This window comes from Oncorhynchus tshawytscha, linkage group LG03, assembly GCF_018296145.1.
Source record: "Oncorhynchus tshawytscha isolate Ot180627B linkage group LG03, Otsh_v2.0, whole genome shotgun sequence".
NCBI lineage: Eukaryota > Metazoa > Chordata > Actinopteri > Salmoniformes > Salmonidae > Oncorhynchus > Oncorhynchus tshawytscha.
In genome coordinates, this window is record NC_056431.1 from 6,636,687 (window position 1) to 6,657,636 (window position 20,950).

At 45.1% G+C, this 20,950-nt stretch overlaps 1 protein-coding gene across 4 annotated transcripts in view; it reads right to left on the reverse strand.

Moving 5' to 3' along the window:
- The window catches only part of LOC112222723 (chromodomain-helicase-DNA-binding protein 4), a 49,763-nt gene that overhangs the window by 24,234 nt on the left and 4,579 nt on the right, over positions 1–20,950 (reverse strand). For all 4 annotated transcript variants that reach the window (XM_042308717.1, XM_042308719.1, XM_042308711.1 and 1 more), the window contains exons 11-18: positions 20,637–20,885; positions 20,081–20,284; positions 6,591–6,802; positions 3,689–3,820; positions 3,425–3,524; positions 3,118–3,309; positions 2,446–2,646; positions 2,166–2,303 (exon numbers count right to left, since the gene is read on the reverse strand). In XM_042308717.1, the coding sequence (XP_042164651.1) occupies positions 2,166–2,303; positions 2,446–2,646; positions 3,118–3,309; positions 3,425–3,524; positions 3,689–3,820; positions 6,591–6,802; positions 20,081–20,284; positions 20,637–20,885 (1,428 nt within the window). The remainder of the gene's footprint in view (positions 1–2,165; positions 2,304–2,445; positions 2,647–3,117; positions 3,310–3,424; positions 3,525–3,688; positions 3,821–6,590; positions 6,803–20,080; positions 20,285–20,636; positions 20,886–20,950) is intronic.

A 20,950-nucleotide genomic window follows, 5' to 3' on the forward strand; every position in this document is an offset into this window, starting at 1 on the left:
TACTGGTTATGTCTCTCATGGTTATGGTACTAGTTATGACTACAATGGTTATGTTACAGTGCATTCGAAAAGTAAACAGAGCCCTTGACTTTTTCCACATTTTGTTACAGTACAGCCTTATTCTAAAATGTATTAAATTATTTTTTTTTATCTCACTAATCTACACACAATACCCGATAATGCCAAAGTGAAAACAGGTTTTTAGAAAGGTTTACACATTAAAAATAAAAACAGAAATACCTTATTTACATATGTATTCAGACCCTTTGCTATGAGTCTCGAAATTGAGCTCAGGTGTATCCTGTTTCCATTGATCATTCTTGAGATGTTTCTACAACTTGATTGGAGTCCACCTGTGGTAAATTCAATTGATTGGACATGATTTGGAAAGGCACACACCTGCCTATATAAAGTCCCACAGTTGACAGTGCATGTCAGAACAAAAATGAAGCCGTGAGGTCGAAGGAATTGTCCGTAGAGCTCCAAGACAGGATTGTGTCAAGGTACAGATCTGGGGAAGGGTACCAAAAAACGTCTGCATCATTGAAGGTCCCCAGAACACAGTGGCCTCCATCATTCTTAAATGTAAGAAGTTTGGAACCACTAAGACTCTTCCTAGAGCTGGCTGCCTGGCTAAACTGAGCAGTCAGGGGAGAAGGGCCTTGATCAGGGAGGTGACCAAGAACCAGGTGGTCACTCTGACAGAGCTCCAGAGTTCCTCTGTGGAGATGGCAGAACCTTTCAGAAGGACAATAATATCTGCAGCACTCCACCAATCAGGCCTTCACGGTAGTGGCCAGACAGAAGCCACTCCTCAGTAAAAAGCACATGACAGCCCACTTGAAGTTTGCCAAAAAGCCACCTAAAGACTCTCAGACCATGAGAAACAAGATGCTCTGGTTTGATGAAACCATTATTGAACTCTTTGGACTGAATGCCAAGCGTCACGTCTGGAGGAAACCTGGCACCATCCCGTTTATCAGCGGCAGGGACTGGGACACTATTCAGGATGGAGGGAAAGATGAACGGAGCAAAGTGCAGAGAGATCCTTGATGAAAACCTGCTTCAGAGCACTCAGAGTGGGGCAAAGGTTCACCTTACAACAGGACAACAACCCTAAGCACATAGTCAAGACAACACTTTGGGACAAGCTGGTTATGACTATAATGGTTATGGTACTGGTTATGACTATAATGGTTATGATACTGGTTATGACTATAATGGTTATGGTTAATGGTTATGATACTGGTTATGACTATAATGGTTATGGCTATAATGGTTATGGTACTGGTCATGACTATAAGGGTTATGGTACTGGTTATGACTATAATGGTTATGACTATAATGGTTATGATACTGGTTATGACTATAAGGGTTATGGTACTGGTTATGACTATAAGGTTATGGTACTGGTTATGACTATAATGGTTATGGTAATGGTTATGACTATAATGGTTATGGTACTGGTTATGACTATACTGGTTATGGTACTAGTTATGACTATAATGGTTATGGTACTAGTTATGACTATAATGGTTATGGTACTGGTTATGACTATAATGGTTATGGTACTGGTTATGACTATAATGGTTATGGTACTGGTTATGACTAATGGTTATGGTAATGGTTATGTCTATAATGGTTATGGTACTGGTTATGACTATAATGGTTATGGTACTAGTTATGACTATACTGGTTATGGTACTAGTTATGACTATACTGGTTATGGTACTAGTTATGACTATACTGGTTATGGTACTAGTTATGACTATACTGGTTATGGTACTAGTTATGACTATAATGGTTATGGTACTGGTTATGACTATAATGGTTATGGTACTGGTTATGACTATAATGGTTATGACTACAATGGTTATGGTACTGGTTATGACTAATGGTTATGTCTATAATGGTCATGGTACTGGTTATGCCTATAATGTTATGGTACTGGTTATGACTATAATGGTTATGGTACTGGTTATGACTATAATGGTTATGGTACTGGTTATGACTATAATGGTTATGGTACTGGTTAAGACTATAATGGTTATGGTACTGGTTATGACTAATGGTTATGGCTATAATGGTCATGGTACTGGTTAAGACTATAATGGTTATTGTACTGGTTATCACTATAATGGTTATTGTACTGGTGTGTGTCTGACCTTTGACTGGTTGTTCTTCAGCCTGTGTGCCTCATCCACCACCAGACAGGCCCAGTCTATGGAGCCCAGCACAGCCTGGTCTATGGTGATCAGCTCATAGGACGTCAGCAGGACATGGAACTTCACCGATGAGTCTTTCTGCAGGGGGACAGAGCGAGAGGGAGGGGGCAGAGGATTAGGAGGTAACAATAAAGATACAATGAGAAAAAAATCAACAACAACAACAAACATGACCGCACATTATCAGTCTCCCCATCCTCCCATCCCATTCTTCTCTCACCTTCATCTTAGAGGCCTTCTTGCCCCCCCGGATGGCATTGCCCTCGAAGGAGAACTCATTTTCTCTGATGACGGCTCTGCTGTCCTTGTCTCCTACGTAGGTCACCACGTACATGTCCGGGGCCCACAACTCAAACTCTCTCTCCCAGTTAATTATGGTGGACAGGGGGGCGCTCACCAGGAACGGGCCCTTTGAATGACCCTGGAGAGGTGGAAAATCAGGGGTTAATAGGTGAGTGAGTAAAACACTTCAGGTGAATCAGAAAAGAGAAGTGCCTAAGTCCGATTTAGATGCTCTGCCCTTATCCCCTAACATTGGATTGATCATTCACGTCACTAGGTATTTAGCAGTAGGGTAATAACTCAACCTAGCATTCTGATAAGACTAGGTGGACTTTGCTTGTATTTGTCCCAGCCTGCCTTTAGGACAGAGTCCCTCTATTTGGACTAGTTCCCTTTGATGGGCGGTTTTATTGTTTGTCCAGGGTTTGGCAGTACCCCCACTGAAATGATTGATAAGGGAAGACAGACTGGACGAGAGACACAAACGTACATACAGACAAGATATCTCTTTCACACACACACTCTGAAACACATCGCTGTGGAATCAGATGACCACATCCTTTTGCCTATCCAGCACACACAGACCCCAATACAGACCCTACCAACACACCTCTTTGTAGAGTGAGTAGAGGAAGACAGCGGTCTGGACAGTCTTGCCTAGACCCATCTCATCAGCCAGTATAGTGTCAGTGGCCTGAGCCCAGGAGAAACGCAGCCAGTTGAGACCCTCCAGCTGGTAGGGGTGCAGCGTTCCTCCTGTAGTGTCCAGGTAGTCTGGCTGATGGTCAAACTTGATGGTGGGCTGGAGGGGAAGTGGAAGATAAACATCTTCAATTACATCACAGAATCATGAATCAATGTGAATTGGAGATTTGGACGATTCACATGAAAAGGAACAAGGAAGTACCCGTACTTACATCCACCACAGGGTTAGCAGGGGGTTTCTCACTCTTCTTCACTTTAGCTATCTTCTTCAGCTTCTTACCAGGCCTGCCCTCATCTCCCAACATCAACTCTCTGAGAGAGAGAGATGGAAGAGGGGGAAGGTAGAGAAATATGAAAGACATGAAGAGGATTAGATTATTGCTTCAGGTTACTCTAGGTTGCTATAGGCAGAGTTGTCAGAGTTTTGTGCGCATGCAAGGGTGAGTATGTGCATGTTTGTGTGTGTGTGTGTGCACCTGTGGTTCCAGTAGGTCTGCTTGTATTGGTCGTACTCTGGGATGTCCATCTCCTCACTCTCCCAGGAGGCCTGGTCGTAGGCCAGATCCCTCCACTTGATTAGGTAGTGCACATTGTTCCTCTTATCCACACTGGAGAGAGGAGGAGGGGAAGGAGAATGATGATATTATGGTTTACATCTGTATTGATACAAATAGGATACAGAGGTGTTAAACAAACTATTGCCATTTTTACAACAAATAAACAGCCTTTTCCTTTACAGAACTGACTTTGACACGCCTGTGTGTGTGTCCCAGGTGTGTATCCCAGGTGTGTGTGTGTTAGCGTGTGTATCCCAGGTGTGTGTGTGTTAGCGTGTGTATCCCAGGTGTGTGTGTATTATCGTGTGTATCCCAGGTGTGTGTGTGTGTTAGCGTGTGTATCCCAGGTGTGTGTGTATTATCGTGTGTATCCCAGGTGTGTGTGTGTTATCGTGTGTATCCCAGGTGTGTGTGTTAGCGTGTGTATCCCAGGTGTGCATGTTAGCGTGTGTATCCCAGGTGTGTGTGTATTATCGTGTGTATCCCAGGTGTGTGTGTGTGTTATCGTGTGTATCCCAGGTGTGTGTGTGTGTTAGCGTGTGTATCCCAGGTGTGCATGTTAGCGTGTGTATCCCAGGCTTGTGTGTGTGTGTTAGCGTGTGTATACCAGGTGTGTGCTTGTGTGTGTTAGCGTGTGTATCCCAGGCTGGTGTGTGTGTGTGTTAGCGTGTGTATCCCAGGCTTGTGTGTGTTAGCGTGTGTATCCCAGGCTTGTGTGTGTTATCCCCAGGTGTGTGCGTGTGTGTGTTAGCGTGTGTATCCCAGGTGTGTGTGTGTGTGTGTGTGTTATCGTGTGTATCCCAGGTGTGTGTGTTATTGTGTATCCCAGGTGTGTGTGTTATTGTGTGTATCCCAGGTGCGTGTGTGTTAGCGTGTGTATCCCAGGTGTGTGTGTGTGTGTTAGCGTGTGTATCCCAGGTGTGTGTGTGTATTGTGTGTATCCCAGGTGTGTGTGTTATTGTGTGTATCCCAGGTGCGTGTGTGTTAGCGTGTGTATCCCAGGTGTGTGTGTGTGTGTGTTAGCGTGTGTATCCCAGGTGTGTGTGTGTGTGTTAGCGTGTGTATCCCAGGTGTGTGTGTGTGTGTGTGTGTTATCGTGTGTATCCCAGGTGTGTGTGTGTTAGCGTGTGTATCCCAGGTGTGTGCGTGTTTGTGTTATCCCAGGCTTGTGTGTGTGTTATCGTGTGTATCCCAGGTGTGTGCGTGTGTGTTAGCGTGTGTATCCCAGGTGTGTGTGTGTGTGTGTTAGCGTGTGTATCCCAGGTCCCAGGTGTGTGTGTTATTGTGTGTTGCGTGTGTGTTAGCGTGTGTATCCCAGGTGTGTGTGTGTGTGTGTGCGTGTGTATCCCAGGTGTGTGTGTTATCCCAGGTGTGTGTGTTATTGTGTGTATCCCAGGTGCGTGTGTGTTATCCCAGGTGTGTGTGTGTTTGTGTTAGCGTGTGTATCCCAGGTGTGTGTGTGTGTGTTAGCGTGTGTATCCCAGGTGTGTGTGTGTGTGTTATCGTGTGTATCCCAGGTGTGTGCGTGTGTTAGCGTGTGTATCCCAGGTGTGTGTGTTTGTGTTAGTGTGTATCCCAGGTGTGTGTGTGTTATTGTGTGTATCCCAGGTGTGTGTGTTATTGTGTGTATCCCAGGTGTGTGTTATTGTGTGTATCCCAGGTGTGTGTGTTATTGTGTGTATCCCAGGTGTGTGTGTTATTGTGTGTATCCCAGGTGTGTGTGTTATTGTGTGTATCCCAGGTGTGTGTGTTGTGTATCCCAGGTGTGTGTGTTATCCCAGGTGTGTGTGCGTTAGCGTGTGTATCCCAGGTGTGCATGTTAGCGTGTGTATCCCAGGTGTGTGTGTGTGTGTGTGTGTTAGCGTGTGTATCCCAGGCGTGTGTGTGTGTGTTAGCATGTGTATCCCAGGCTTGTGTGTGTGTTATTGTGTGTATCCCAGGTGTGTGTGTTATTGTGTGTATCCCAGGTGTGTGTGTTATTGTGTGTATCCCAGGTGTGTGTGTTATTGTGTGTATCCCAGGTGTGTGTGTTATTGTGTGTATCCCAGGTGTGTGTGTTATTGTGTGTATCCCAGGTGTGTGTGTTATTGTGTGTATCCCAGGTGTGTGTGCGTTAGCGTGTGTATCCCAGGTGTGCATGTTAGCGTGTGTATCCCAGGTGTGCATGTTAGCGTGTGTATCCCAGGTGTGTGTGTGTGTGTGTGTGTGTTAGCGTGTGTATCCCAGGCGTGTGTGTGTGTGTTAGCGTGTGTATCCCAGGCGTGTGTGTGTTAGCGTGTGTATCCCAGGTGTGTGTGTGTGTGTGTGTGTGTGTTAGCGTGTGTATCCCAGGTGTGCGTGTGTGTTAGCGTGTGTATCCCAGGTGTGCGTGTGTGTTAGCGTGTGTATCCCAGGTGTGTATCCCAGGTGTGTGTGTGTGTGTGTTAGCGTGTGTATCCCAGGTGTGTGTGTGTGTGTTAGCGTGTGTATCCCAGGTGTGCGTGTGTGTGTTAGCGTGTGTATCCCAGGTGTGTGTGTTAGCGTGTGTATCCCAGGTGTGTGTGTGTGTTAGCGTGTGTATCCCAGGTGTGTGTGTGTTAGCGTGTGTATCCCAGGTGTGTGTGTGTTAGCGTGTGTATCCCAGGTGTGTGTGTGTGTGTGTAGCGTGTGTATCCCAGGTGTGCGTGTGTTGGCGTGTGTATCCCAGGTGTGCATGTTAGCGTGTGTATCGCAGGTGTGCGTGTGTTAGCGTGTGTATCCCAGGTGTGCATGTTAGCGTGTGTATCGCAGGTGTGTGCGTGTGTGTTAGCGTGTGTATCCCAGGTGCCTGTGTGTGCGCTACCTGTGGTTGAGGATGCGGTGGATCATGAGCCACTCCATCTTGACTCCGTAACGGTAGAACTCCTCCTCCATGTGAACATACAGGGGGTCCTTGTTCTTCCTCTTAGTGCTCTTGTCATCGTCCCCCTCCCCTCCGAAGTCCACCAGCGGGGGCTCGTCCATGTCTGTCTTCCTCTGGTAGTTACGGAACATCACCTGGCAGTTCAGCTCCAACTGGAGGGAGGGAGGGAAAAGAGTGAAGAGGGTAAAAGATGAGTCTACTCTCTATTTAGTACATAAGAATGAAGACATTGAGCCTTGGGCTGTTGCGGTGACCGTATTACCGCCACACCAGCAGTCATGACGGCAGTAAAATTCCATGAGACCGTTGAGTTACAGTAATCTCCTTTTATGCACTCTGGGCATGCTTTGGTAGTACCCAATATACTAACTACCATCAGCTCCTAATGGCTTGGTACTCAGGGCTCGATTGTCCCTCCATCAGGTCCTAATGGCCTGGTACTCAGGGCTTTATTGTCCCTCCATCAGGTCCTAATGACCTGGTACTCAGGGCTCTATTGTCCCTCCATCAGGTCCCAATTAGCTTGGTACTCAGGGCTCTACTGTCCCTCCATCAGGTCCTAATGGCCTGGTACTCAGGGCTCTACTGTCCCTCCATCAGGTCCTAATGGCCTGGTACTCAGGGCTCTATTGTCCCTCTAACCACTCTGACATCAATGCAAATGCTATAGAAAATCACATCAAACACATCATCAAAACAGAAGGCCTACCATACTTTTAAAACTCACCTCACTGTGATGATCAATGTGAAGAAACAAGTTTTAACAGCAGGTTGAAATAGTATAAAACATGGTTGTTGTGGATGTTGTTTCAAAGCCTAACATAACAAAATGGACAGCGCTTTCTCAGGTGATGAGTAATTCAAAACAACCAAATGCATATTTGAGTTTCTGCATAGGCTTATTACCCCAAGCTGGGAAAAAATGATTAAAATGATGATTGTGTCTTAACAATACATTTACTACCGCATATTAAACATAAAACAAAACTGATTTAAGATGTCTTTGGTACATAATCAGTCTAGCCTAATAAATTTGAGTAATTGCCTTTGAGTGTGGACTGCATTATTATTATTTTTAAATGTTTTATTTAACTAGGCAAGTCAGTTAAGAACAAATTCATATTTACAATGACCGCCTACCGGGGAACAGTGGGTTAACTGCCTTGTTCAGGGGCAGAATGACAGATTTTTACCTTGTCAGCTCGGGGATTCGATCCAGCAACCTTTCGGTTACTGACCCAACACTCTAACCAGTAGGCTACCTGCCGCGTTGAGTGAAATAAGTGTTCTTATATTTCTTTCTCAGCTGCTCATATTAAGCACATGTTTCGCTATAAAACCGAAGCAGCCTGATTTCTAAGACATTCTATGTTTTGTATCACTCACAACTAAAGTTGCCAAATAACTATTAAATCTAGCATATATGACCTGTTTCAAGTGATCACTTTTACGCTCAACATAGCCACTTCATATGCTCCGCAATGGGACAAATATCCTTTCTATTTTATTCAGCCATTATCAATTATATTCTTCTTACTATAAAATCAAGTAAAATAAAATAATGGCACGGGACTTAAGCATATTGTCACACCTACTCCTGCTCCCTACAGAGTTCAACGTCACCGGTCTACTAACCATTGGAACTGGCTATTATATTACGCACACCTGTTCCCCATCATTACACACACCTGGTTATAATTTTCTCCTTGATTACGCCCCCTTTATTTCACCCTCGGTTGTCATCAGTCATTAGGTGGTATTGTTATCTCTCGTGTTCAGAATGCTTCTCATGTTTGTTCTTTTGTATTGTTTCATGAAGATGGCGCTGACAGAGATGGTCGCCTTGCTTCGAGTCCTAGGAAACTATGCAGTATTTTTTTTTTCTGTATTATTTCTTATAGTGTTAGCCCAGAACATCTAAAGTGTTATTGCATACAGCCAGGAAGAACTGTTGGATTTAAGAGCGACGTCAACTTACCAACATTACGACCAGGAATACGACATTCCCGAAGCGGATCCTTTGTTCACCACCCGGGACAGTGGATCTAATCCCAGCAGCCGACCCAAAACAATGTCGCCGCAGAAGAGGCATACGGACCGGCCTCCTGGTCGGCCTCTGTAGGCGTGCACACCGCCCACCGCTTCCGAGTATACTACTCACCAATGTCCAGTCTCTTGACAACAAGGTAGATGAAATTGCCTTCCAGAGAGACATCAAAGACTGTAACATCCTCTGTTTCACAGAAACATGGCTCTCTTGGGATACGTTGTCGGAGTCGGTTCAGCCACCGGGCATCTTCATGCATCGCACTGACAGAGATAAACACCTCTCTGGGAAGAAGAAGGGCGGGGTGTACAGTCGTGGCCAAAAGTTTTGAGAATGACACAATTATTAATTTTCACAAAGTCTGCTGCCTGAGTTTGTATGATGGCAATTTGCATATACTCCAGAATGTTATGAAGAGTGATCAGATGAATTGCAATTAATTGCAAAGTCCCTCTTTGCCATGCAAATGAACTGAATCCCCAAAAAACATTTCCACTGCATTTCCGCCCTGCCACAAAAGGACCAGCTGACATCATGTCAGTGATTCTCTCGTTAACACAGGTGTGAGTGTTGACAAGGCTGTCGTGCTGATTGAGTTCGAATAACAGACTGGAAGCTTCAAAAGGAGAGTAGTGCTTGGAATCATTGTTCTTCCTCTTTCAACCATGGTTACCTGCAAGGAAACACGTGCCGTCATCATAGCTTTGTACAAAAAGGGCTATTGCTGCCAGTAACATGCTGACCAGACCGGTCACGTCGCGTGCGCCGCAAAATAAAATGTAGAAATTCATGTTATTCAATTTTTGCACCCACACTATGCGCGCCAACTTGCGTCTGCAATGCCAAGGGCTGAAATAGAATAGAATAGTCATTCCTATTTAGAATAGTCATTCCTATTTCTGACGCAGATCGCGCTGAAAGTCCTGCCTCTCCCATCTCCTCATTGGTTTATAGAAGCAGGTACGTGCCATCTCCTCATTAGTTATACCCACATGGGTGATTGAAAGACGAACTTTGTTGCCGGTTGTCGTGGTAATACTATGAAAGTTTAGATGGATCACCAAATAAGTTCAAAGATGAAAAAGCCTGGAAGGAGGAGAGATGACTAGAAACGATTTGGTTGGCCGTTTTATGTGTGGATTAATTGTCAGAGTAGAGGTTCTTGTGCATTTCAGGTAAAATAACAACTTTATACCCCAGGACAAATTAGCTAGCAACAGCAAGCTAACTAAATAGGCCAAATTAGCTAGCAAGTGCAAGCTAACTAGCTAAAATGCCATACATGTTTAATGCTCTCCGACCTGTCCCCAAATTAATGTCATTGGTTCAGAGTTTGTTTTGATATTTTAACCTGCGTGTCGTGATCGCGTTTGGTGTAGAGGGATAAAATATATGTATGCACGATAGCGCAAGTGCGCAGCCGGTTTGGGTTCCGTGTAAGATTGCACGATCATCAAGAACTTCAAGGAGAGCGGTTCAATTGTTGTGAAGAAGGCTTCAGGGCGCCCAAGAAAGTCCAGCAAGCGCCAGGACCGTCTCCTAAAGTTGATTCAGCTGCGGGACCGGGGCACCACCAGTACAGAGCTTGCTCAGGAATGGCAGCAGGCAGGTGTGAGTGCAAGACTTTTGGAGGATGGCCTGGTGTCAAGAAGGGCAGCAAAGAAGCCACTTCTCTCCAGGAAAAACATCAGGGACAGACTGATATTCTGTTTCAGGGATTGGACTGCTGAGGACTGGGGTAAAGTGATTTTCTCTGATGAATCCCCTTTCCGATTGTTTGGGGCATCTTGTCCGGAGAAGACAGGGTGAGAGCTACCATCAGTCCTGTGTCATGCCAACAGTAAAGTATCTTGAGACCATTCATGTGTGGGGTTGCTTCTCAGCCAAGGGAGTGGGCTCACTCACAATTTTGCCTAACACCACAGCCATGAATAAAGAATGGTATCAACACATCCTCAGAGAGAAACTTCTCCCAACCATCCAGGGACAGTTTGGTGACAAACAATGCCTTTTCCAGCATGATGGAGCACCTTGGCAAGCGGCAAAAGTGATAACTAAGTGGCTCGGGGAACAAAACGTAGATATTTTGGGTCCATGGCCAGGAAACTCCCCAGACCTTAATCCCATTGAGAACTTGTGGTCAATCCTCAAGTGGCGGGTGGACAAACAAAAACCCACAAATTCTGACAAACTCCAAGCATTGATTACGCAAGAATGGGCTGCCATCAGTCAGGATGTGGCCCAGAAGTAAATTGACAGCATGCCAGGGCAGATTGCAGAGGTCTTGAAAAAGGGTCAACACTGCAAATATTGACTCTTTGCATCAACTTCATGTAATTGTCAATAAAAGCCTTTGACTCTTATGAAATGCTTGTAACTATACTTCAGTATTCCATATTAACATCTGACAAAAATATCTAAAGACACTGAAGCAGCAAACTTTGTGGAAATTAATGTGTCATTCTCAAAACTATTGGCCACGACTGTATGCTTCATGATTAACAACTCATGGTGTAATCATAACAACATACAGGAACTCAAGTCCTTCTGCTCACCCGACCTAGAATTCCTTACAATCAAATGCTGGCCATATTATCTCCCAAGAGAATTCTCGTCAGTTTTCATCACAGCTGGGTATAATACCCCCTCAAGCAGACAATGCGACGGCCCTCAAGGAACTTCATTGGGCTCTATGTCAACTGGAAACCATATATCTTGGAGGCTGCATTTATTGTGACTCTGGATTTTAACAAAGCAAATTTGAGAAACAATGCTACCTAAATTCTATCAGCATATTGATTGCAGCACTCGTGCGGACAATACACTCGATCACTACTACTCTAACTTCCGCAATGCATACAAGGCCCTCCCTTCGGCAATCACGACTCCATCTTGCTCCAACCGTCTTAAAGGCAGAAACTCAAACAGGATGTACCCGTGACTAGAACCATTCAACGCTGGTCTGACCAATCGGAATCCACGCTTCAAGATTGTTTTGATCACGCGGACTGGGAAATGATCCGGGCAGCCTCAGAGAATAACTTTGATCTATACACTGACTCGGTGAGTGAGTTTGTAAGGACGAGACAGCTTACAGGGAGATGGTAATGGCACTCGGAGTTTGGTGTCAGGAAAACAACCTCTCACTTAGTGTCAACAAAACAAAGGAGATGATCGTGGACTTCAGGAAACAGCAGAGGGAGCACCCCCCTATCCACATCGAAGGGACAGTAGTGGAGAAGGTGGAAAGTTTTAAGTTCCTCGGCATACACATCACAGACAAACTGAAATGGTCCACCCACACAGACAGTGTGGTGAAGAAGGCGCAACAGCGCCACTTCAACCTCAGGAGTCTGAAGAAATTTGGTTTGTCACCTAAAACCCTCAAACTTTTACAGATGCACAATCGAGAGAATCCTGTATTACCGCCTGGTACAGCAACCGCACCGCCTTCAACCGCAAGGCTCTCCAGAGGGTGGTGTGGTATGCACAACGCAACACCGGGGCAAACTACCTGCCCTTCAAGACACCTACAGCACCCAATGTCACAGGAAGGCCAAAAAGATCATCAAGAACAACAACCACCCGAGCCACTGCCTGTTCACCCCGCTACCATCCAGAAGGCGAGGTCAGTACAGGTGCATCAAAGCTGGGACTGAGCGACTGAAAAACAGCTTCTATCTCAAGACCATCAGACTGCTAAACAGCAATCACTAACTCAGAGAGGCTGCTGCCTACAGACTCAAATCACTGGCCACTTTAATAAATGCCACTTTAATAATGTTAACATATCTTACATTACTCATCTCATATGTATATAGTGTACCTTATACCATCTATTGCATCTCGCCTATGCCCCTCGGCCATCGCTCATTCATATATTTAAATGTGCATATTCTTATTCCATCCCTTTAGATGTGTGAATTAGGTAGTTGGGGAATTGTTACATTACTTAGATATTACTGCACTGCCGGAACTAGAAGCACAAGCATTTCACTACACTCGCATTAACATCTGCTAACCATGTGTATGTGACCAATAAAATTTGATTATTAAACTCACCTTCTGCACCTGTTTCCTGACTCCCAGCATATACGTTACAGAATACCACCTCACAATACGGACGCAGCAGAAGATAAAACCTTCTTCCAGATGGTCAATGAACAGGGTCATCTAATCCACCAACACCACGACCAACTGGCGCAATGCCCGACTATCCCTTCCGGAGAAGTATGATGGAACTTTATCGAAATGCAGTGGCTTCCTACTCCAGTGCTCCCTCTATTTCGCCTATCAGACGGGATCCCCCATCATCGAGAGGTCCAAGGTTGCTCTCGGTTACTTCCCTGCTGACCGCAAGGGCTCTGGAGTGGGCTACGGCCCTCTGGGAGAGAGGAAAGGAGGAGCTAGGTTACTATGAGAGGTTCATGGCTCTGTTCAGGGTGGTCTTTGACCAACCTCCAGAGGGCAGAGAGGGAGGTGAGCAACTGTTCCAACTCCAGCAGGGTGCCCAGACCACTGCGGAATGTGCCCTCACCTTTCAGAATGTGGCAGCCTCCAGTAGATGTAATGAGCTGGCACTCCGTACTCTGTTCCGCAGTGGACCGCGCGAGGAGGTTCAGATGGAGTTGGCATGTCGGGATGACAACATATCCTTGGGCGCTGGCGTCTCAATGGCCATCTGTCTGGATAACCTTCTTTGGGAGCGCCTGTGTCCACCTCGCTTCTCGTCTCCCTCCTTTGGCTGTGCAAGCCGAAGAACACCATCCCAACCGTGAAACACGGGGGTGGAAGCATCATCTTGTGGGGGGCGTTGCTGCAGGAGGGACTGGTGCACTTCACAAAATAGATAGCATCATGAGGATGGGAAATTATGTGGATATATTGAAGCGACATCTCAAGACAACAGTCAGGAAGTTAAAGCTTGGTCGCAAATGGTCTTCTAAATGGACAATGACAACACGCATACTTCCAAAGTTGTGGCAAAATGGCTTAAGGACATTCAAAGTCAAGGTATTGGAGTGGCCATCACAAAGCCCTGACCTCAATCCTATAGAACATTTGTGGGCAGAACTGAAAAAGTGTGTGAGCAAGGAGGCCTACAAGCCTGACTCAGCTACACCAGCTCTGTCAGGAGGAATGGGCCAAAATTCACCCAACTTATTGTGGGAAGCTTGTGGAAGGCTACCCAAAACATTTGATTCAAGTTAAAACAATTTAAAGACAATGCTACCAAATACTAACTGAGTGTATGTACACTTCTGACCCACTGAGAATGTGATGAAAGAAATAAAAGCTGAAATAAATCATTCTCTCTACTATTATTCTGACATTTCACATTCTTAAAATAAAGTGGTGATCCTAACTGACCTAAGACAGGGAATTTTTACTGGGATTAAATGTCAGAAATTGTGAAAAACTGAGTTTAAATGTATTTGGCTAAGGTGTATGTAAACTTCCAACTTCAACTGTAGCTAGAAATTTTGTATCACAACACTGAAGTGTAAGAGGCTCCATTTTTTTTTAAATGGACTGGATCTTTATATATACACCACTTGGATCATGTTTCAGTAATAATGAAATCAGACCTTCTTGTTGCATGTCTGATAATCTACCGTTTATATATGAGTGGTTAAAACATGCTAATAACGGTCCTCTGAGGATATAAAAAAGTTTGGTATACTTCCACTGGTATGCCATCCAGCCCTGGAGTTTTCCCGGACTTAAATCAAATCAAAGTTTATTTGTCACGTGCGCCAAATACAACAGGTAGACATTACAGACATTACAGTGAAATGCTTACTTACCGGCTCTAACCATCAGTGCAAAAAAAGGTTTTAGGTGAACCATAAGTAAGCAAAGAAATAAAAACAAAAGTAAAAGACAATGAAAAAAACAGAAGCGAGGCTATATACAGTAGCAAGGCTATAACAGTAGCGAGGCTATATACAGTAGCAAGGCTATATACAGTAGCAAGGCTATATACAGGCATCGGTTAGTCGGGCTGATTGAGTATGCACATGTAGATATGGTTAAAGTGACTATGCATATATGATAAACAGAGAGTAGCAGTAGCATAAAAGAGGGGTTGGCGGGTGGTGGGTGGCGGGACACAATGCAGATAGCCCTGTTAGGCAATGTGCTGGGGCACTGGTTGGTCGGGGCCAACTGAGGTAGTTTGTACATGAATGTATAGTCAAAGTGACTATGCATATATAATAAACAGAGAGTAGCAGCAGTGTAAAAGAGGGGTTGGGGGGGGCACACAATGCAAATAGTCCGTGTAGCCATTTGATTACCTGTTCAGGAGTCTTATGGATTGTGGGTAAAAAACCGTTGAGAAGCCTTTTTGTCCTAGACTTGGCACTCCGGCACCACTTGCCATGCGGTAGTAGAGAGAACAGTCTATGACAGGCGTGGCTGGGGTCTTTGACCATTTTTAGGGCCTTTCTTTGAGACCGCCTGGTGTAGAGGTCCTGGATGGCAGGCAGCTTTGCCCCAGTGATGTACTGGGCCGTACGCACTACCCTCTGTAGTACCTTGATGTCGGAGCCCGAGCAATTGCCATACCAGGCAGTGATGCAACCATGCTCTTGATGTTGCAGCTGTAGAAGCCTTTGAGGATCTGAGGACTCATGCCAAAAAAAAATTGTTTCCTGAGGGGGAATAGGCGTTTGTCGTGCCCTTTTCACGACTGTCTTGGTGTTTGGACCATTCTAGTTTGTTGGTGAGGTGGACATCAAGGAACTTGGAAGCTCTCAACCTGCTCCACTACAGCCCCGTCGATGAGAATGGGGACGTGCTCGGTGCTCCTTTTCCTGTAGTCCACAATCATCTCCTTAGTCTTGTTACGTTGAGGGATAGGTTGTTATTCTGGCACCACCCAGCCATGTCTCTGACCTCCTCCCTATAGGCTGTCTCATCATTGTCGGTGATCAGGCCTACCACTGATGTGTCGTCTGCGAACTTAATGATGGTGTTGCGGAGTCGTGCCTGGCCATGCAGTCGTGGGTGAAAAGGGAGTACAGGAGGGGACTGAGCCCGCACCCCTGAGGGGCTCCAGTGTTGAGGATCAGCGTGGCAGATGTGTTGCTACTAGAGGTCGACCGATTATGATTATTCAACGCCGATACCGATTATTGGAGGACCACAAAATCCGACACCGATTAAATCGGTCCATTTTTTAAAAATGTATTTGTAATAATGACAATTACAACAATACTGAATGAACACTTATTTTAACTTAATATAATACATCAATAAAAATCCATTTAGCCTCAAATAAATAATGAAACATGTTCCATTTGGTTTAAGTGCAATATGTGCCATGTAAAAAAGCTAACGTTTGAGTTCCTTGCTCAGAACATGAAAACATATGAAAGCTGGTGGTTCCTTTTAACATGAGACTTCAATATTCCAAGGTAAGAGGTTTTAGGTTGTAGTTAATATAGTATTTATAGGACTATTTCTCTCTATACCATTTGTATTTCATATACCTTTGACTACTGGATGTTCTTATAGGCACTTTAGTATTGCCAGTGTAACAGTATAGCTTCCGTCCCTCTCCTCGCCCCTCCCTGGGCTCGAACCAGGAACACATCGACAACAGCCACACTCGAAGCAGCCTTACCCATCGCTCCACAAAAGCGGAGCAAGGGGAGAAAGTACTCTAAGTGTCAGAGCGAGTGACGTTTGAAACGCTATTAGCGCGCACCCCGCTAACTAGTTAGCCATTTCACATCGGTTACACCAGCCATTAGGCTAATAGGCTTGAAGTCATAAACAGCGCTGTGCTTGCGAAGAGCTGCTGGCAAAACGCACGAAAGTGCTGTTTGAATGAATGCTTACGAGCCTGCTGCTGCCTACCATCGCTCAGTCAGACTGCTCTATCAAATCATAGACTTAATTATAACATAACACACAGAAATACGAGCCTTTGGTCATTAATATGGTCAAATCCGGAAACTATCATTTCGAAAACAAAACGTTTATTATTTCAGTGAAATACGGAACCGTTCGGTATTTTATCTAACAGGTGGCATCCCTAAGTCTAAATATTCTTATTACATTGTACAACCTTCAATGTTATGTCATAATTATGTCAAATTCATGCAAATTAGTTGGCAATGAGCCAGGTTGCCCAAACTGTTGCATATACCCTGACTCTGAATGCAATGAGCACAAGAGAAGTGACACAATTTCACCTGGTTAATATTGCTTTCTAACCTGGATTTCTTTTAGCTAAATATGCAGGTTTAAAAATATATACTTCTGTGTATTGATTTTAAGAAAGGCATTGGTGTTTATGGTTAGGTACAGTTGTGCAACGATTGTGCTTTTTTCGCAAAAAAACACGCTAGATAAACTAGTAATATCATCAACCATGTGTAGTTAACTAGTGATTATGATTGATTGATTGTTTTCTATAAGATAAGTTTAATGCTAGCTAGCAACTTACCTTGGCTTCTACTGCATTCGCGTAACAGGCAGGATCCTCATGGAGTGCAATGAGAGGCAGGTGGTTTTAGCGTTGGACTAGTTAACCGTAAGGTTGCAAGATTGAATCCCAGAGCTGACAGGGTCAAAATATGTCGTTCTGCCCCTGAACAAGGCAGTTAATCCACCGTTCCTAGGACATCATTGAAAATAAGAATGTATTCTTACCTGACTTGCCTAGTTAAATAAAGATTAAATAAATAAATAAATCGGCGTCCAAAAATAATAAATACCGATTTCAGATTGTTATGAAAACTTGAAATCGACCCTAATTAAATTGGCCATTCCGATGAATCGGTCGACCTCCAGTTGCTACCTAACCTCACCACCTGGGGGCCGCCCGTCAGGAAGTCCAGGATCCAGTTGCAGAGTGAGGTGTTAGTCCCAGGATCCCTAGCTTAGTGATGAGCTTTGAGGGTACAATGGTGTTGAACGCTGAGCTGTAGTCAATGATTAGCTTTCTTACTAGGTGTTCCTTTTGTCCAGGTGGGAAAGGGCAGTGTGAAGTGCAATAGAGATTGCGTCATCTGTGGATCTGTTAGGGCGGTATGCAAATTGGAGTGGGTCTAGGGTTTCTGGGATAATGGTGTTGATATGAGCCATGACCAGCCTTTCAAAGCTTTAATTACATCAAGAAGTTCCTCCTCTGTAATTTGGCCTTCACATAAGTTTTTCTGTTCAGATGTTAATTTTACATTATTAATTGGGGGGAAAAATACATACAATTAGCTTTGATTAGTGGAGATGGAGGAGACTGAAACGAACACATTCTTAAAGTACTTCAGTTCCTCTTTGAAAATATTGTTCGGTACATCATGAGTGACTCAATTTGTAACAAATTTCAAAAAATTTTTTGTTGAAGATCTAAAAATAATTTGGTGCATTTTTCCCCATATTCCATCCAGTTCGATTTATTGTTTAATACACTGCTCAAAAAAATAAAGGGAACACTAAAATAACACATCCTAGATCTGAATGAATGAAATATTCTTATTAAATACTTTTTTCCTTACATAGTTGAATGTGCTGACAACAAAATCACACAAAAATGATCAATGGAAATCAAATTTATCAACCCATGGAGGTCTGGATTTGGAGTCACACTCAAAATTAAAGTGAAAACCACACTACAGGCTGATCCAACTTTGATGTAATGTCCTTAAAACAAGTCAAAATGAGGCTCAGTAGGGTGTGTGGCCTCCACGTGCCTGTATGACCTCCCTACAACGCCTGGGCATGCTGCTGATGTGGCGGATGGTCTCCTGAGGGATCTCCTCCCAGACCTGGACTAAAGCATCCGCCAACTCCTGGACAGTCTGTGGTGCAACGTGGCGTTGGTGGATGGGGCGAGACATGATGTCCCAGATGTGCTCAATTGGATTCAGGTCTGGGGAACGGGCGGGCCAGTCCATAGCATCAATGCCTTCCTCTTGTAGGAACTGCTGACACACTCCAGCCAGATGAGGTCTAGCATTGTCTTGAATTAGGAGGAACCCAGGGCCAACCGCACCAGCATATGGTCTCACAGGGGGTCTGAGGATCTCATCTCGGTACCTAATGGCAGTCAGGCTACCTCTGGCGAGCACATGGAGGGCTGTGCGGCCCCCCAAAGAAATGCCACCCCACACCATGACTGACCCACCGCCAAACCGGTCATGCTGGAGGATGTTGCAGGCAGCAGAACGTTCTCCACGGCGTCTCCAGACTCTGTCACATGTGCTCAGTGTGAACCTGCTTTCATCTGTGAAGAGCACAGGGCGCCAGTGGCGAATTTGCCAATCTTGGTGTTCTCTGGCAAATGCCAAACGTCCTGCACGGTGTTGGGCTGTAAGCACAACCCCCACCTGTGGACGTCGGGCACGTCGGGCCCTCATACCACCCTCATGGAGTCTGTTTCTGACCGTTTGAGAAGACACATGCACATTTGTGGCCTGCTGGAGGTCATTTTGCAGGGCTCTGGCAGTGCTCCTCCTGCTCCTCCTTGCACAAAGGCAGAGGTAACGGTCCTGCTGCTGGGTTGTTGCCCTCCTACGCCCTCCTCCACATCTCCTGATTTACTGGCCTGTCTCCTGGTAGCGCCTCCATGCTCTGGACACTACGCTGACAGACACAGCAAACCTTCTTGCCACAGCTCGCATTGATGTTCCATCCTGGATGAGCTGCACTACCTGAGCCACTTGTGTGGGTTGTAGACTCCGTCTCATGCTACCACTAGAGTGAAAGCACCGCCAGCATTCAAAAGTGACCAAAACATCAGCCAGGAAGCATAGAAACTGAGAAGTGGTCTGTGGTCACCACCTGCAGAACCACTCCTTTATTGGGGGTGACTTGTTAATTGCCTATAATTTCCACCTGTTGTCTAATTCCATTTGCACAACAGCATGTGAAATTTATTGTCAATCAGTGTTGCTCCCTAAGTGGAAAGTTTGATTTCACAGAAGTGTGATTGACTTGGAGTTACATTGTGTTGTTTAAGTGTTCCCTTTATTTTTTAAAGCAGTGTAGATGAGTACTGAATTGCATGGCCTCATAAGGCACATTTAAAATTGTCCCATATGATATTGGCATCTGCTGTACCCACGTTATGTCGGAAAAAGTAAGTTACAAATTCTTCTGTCCTGGTTAAAAACAAGTTATCATCCAGTAGACTGATTAAATTTCCAATATCCTTGCCCACATGGAAATTCTGTAAGAGTAATATATATGGCAATTATGTGATGTTCCGACCGCATTCTGTCCCCTAACATGTTTATGTTAATGAACGACCAATTACCATGAGACCGGCAGTCTTTTGCATGACAATAACCGTCTGACAAAATGTCATGGCCGCCACAGCCCTAATTGATCCTGCATATTACAGTGGCATATTACTGGTTGTGCGTGTTACCTGTAGCTCTTGAACCCAGGAACAGTGCCAGTAAGACATGTTGCACCACTTGACAAAGAACTGCCTCTCTGGTCGGCCGGCCAATGGGACAGGGTCCGGAGCCTCAGCTGGGAGGTCCAGGGGGCGGGGCACAGGTGTAGGGGGTGGAGGTTCACCCCACTTCCAGGTCAGAACCTTCTGGACTTTACCCTTCATGCCTGGGCACTGAGGGACATTCAGGAACAATCAGATATACATTCACAAAGAAATATCTTGTGTAGAAAATACCTTCTTTGTCAATCATGTCAACACTACATATTGCATTTATATCTGCAATCTTCCATCATTATAAATAAATAAAAACAATGCCAGAATATACGAGGAGAGATCGGAAATAAGAGTTAAATTGCAGCTGTATAGCTGACTCAACTCAAATCAAGAATTCCATATGATGTAGGTGTAGCCACCCACACATGTAAAACAGAACATGTTCTATTTAATAATCATGTACATCCAACACCCATAAGTTGAGAATCTCTCTCTCTCTCACAGACATACACAGGGTGGCAGGGCTCACCATGCAGCGTGGGCAGATCCATTCCCCATTGGGTATCTCGGGGAGGGGGGGGTTGAGACAGTGGATGTGGTAGGAGGAGGTACAGGTGTCACAGCACAGCAGCTCTCCTCCATCCTTACACACCCTGCAAAACTCTATGTGATGGTCATCCTCCTCCTCTACCCATCCCTCATCCCTCCCCACCTCCTCGTCCTCCCCCTCTCCCTCAGACAGCTCCTCTCTGGCCTCCCACTGGATCCCCTCTTTCTCCTGCAGGGAGGGAGGGAGGAACAAAAAGAGAGTGGGAGGAGAGAGCGGGGGGAACAAGAATGTGG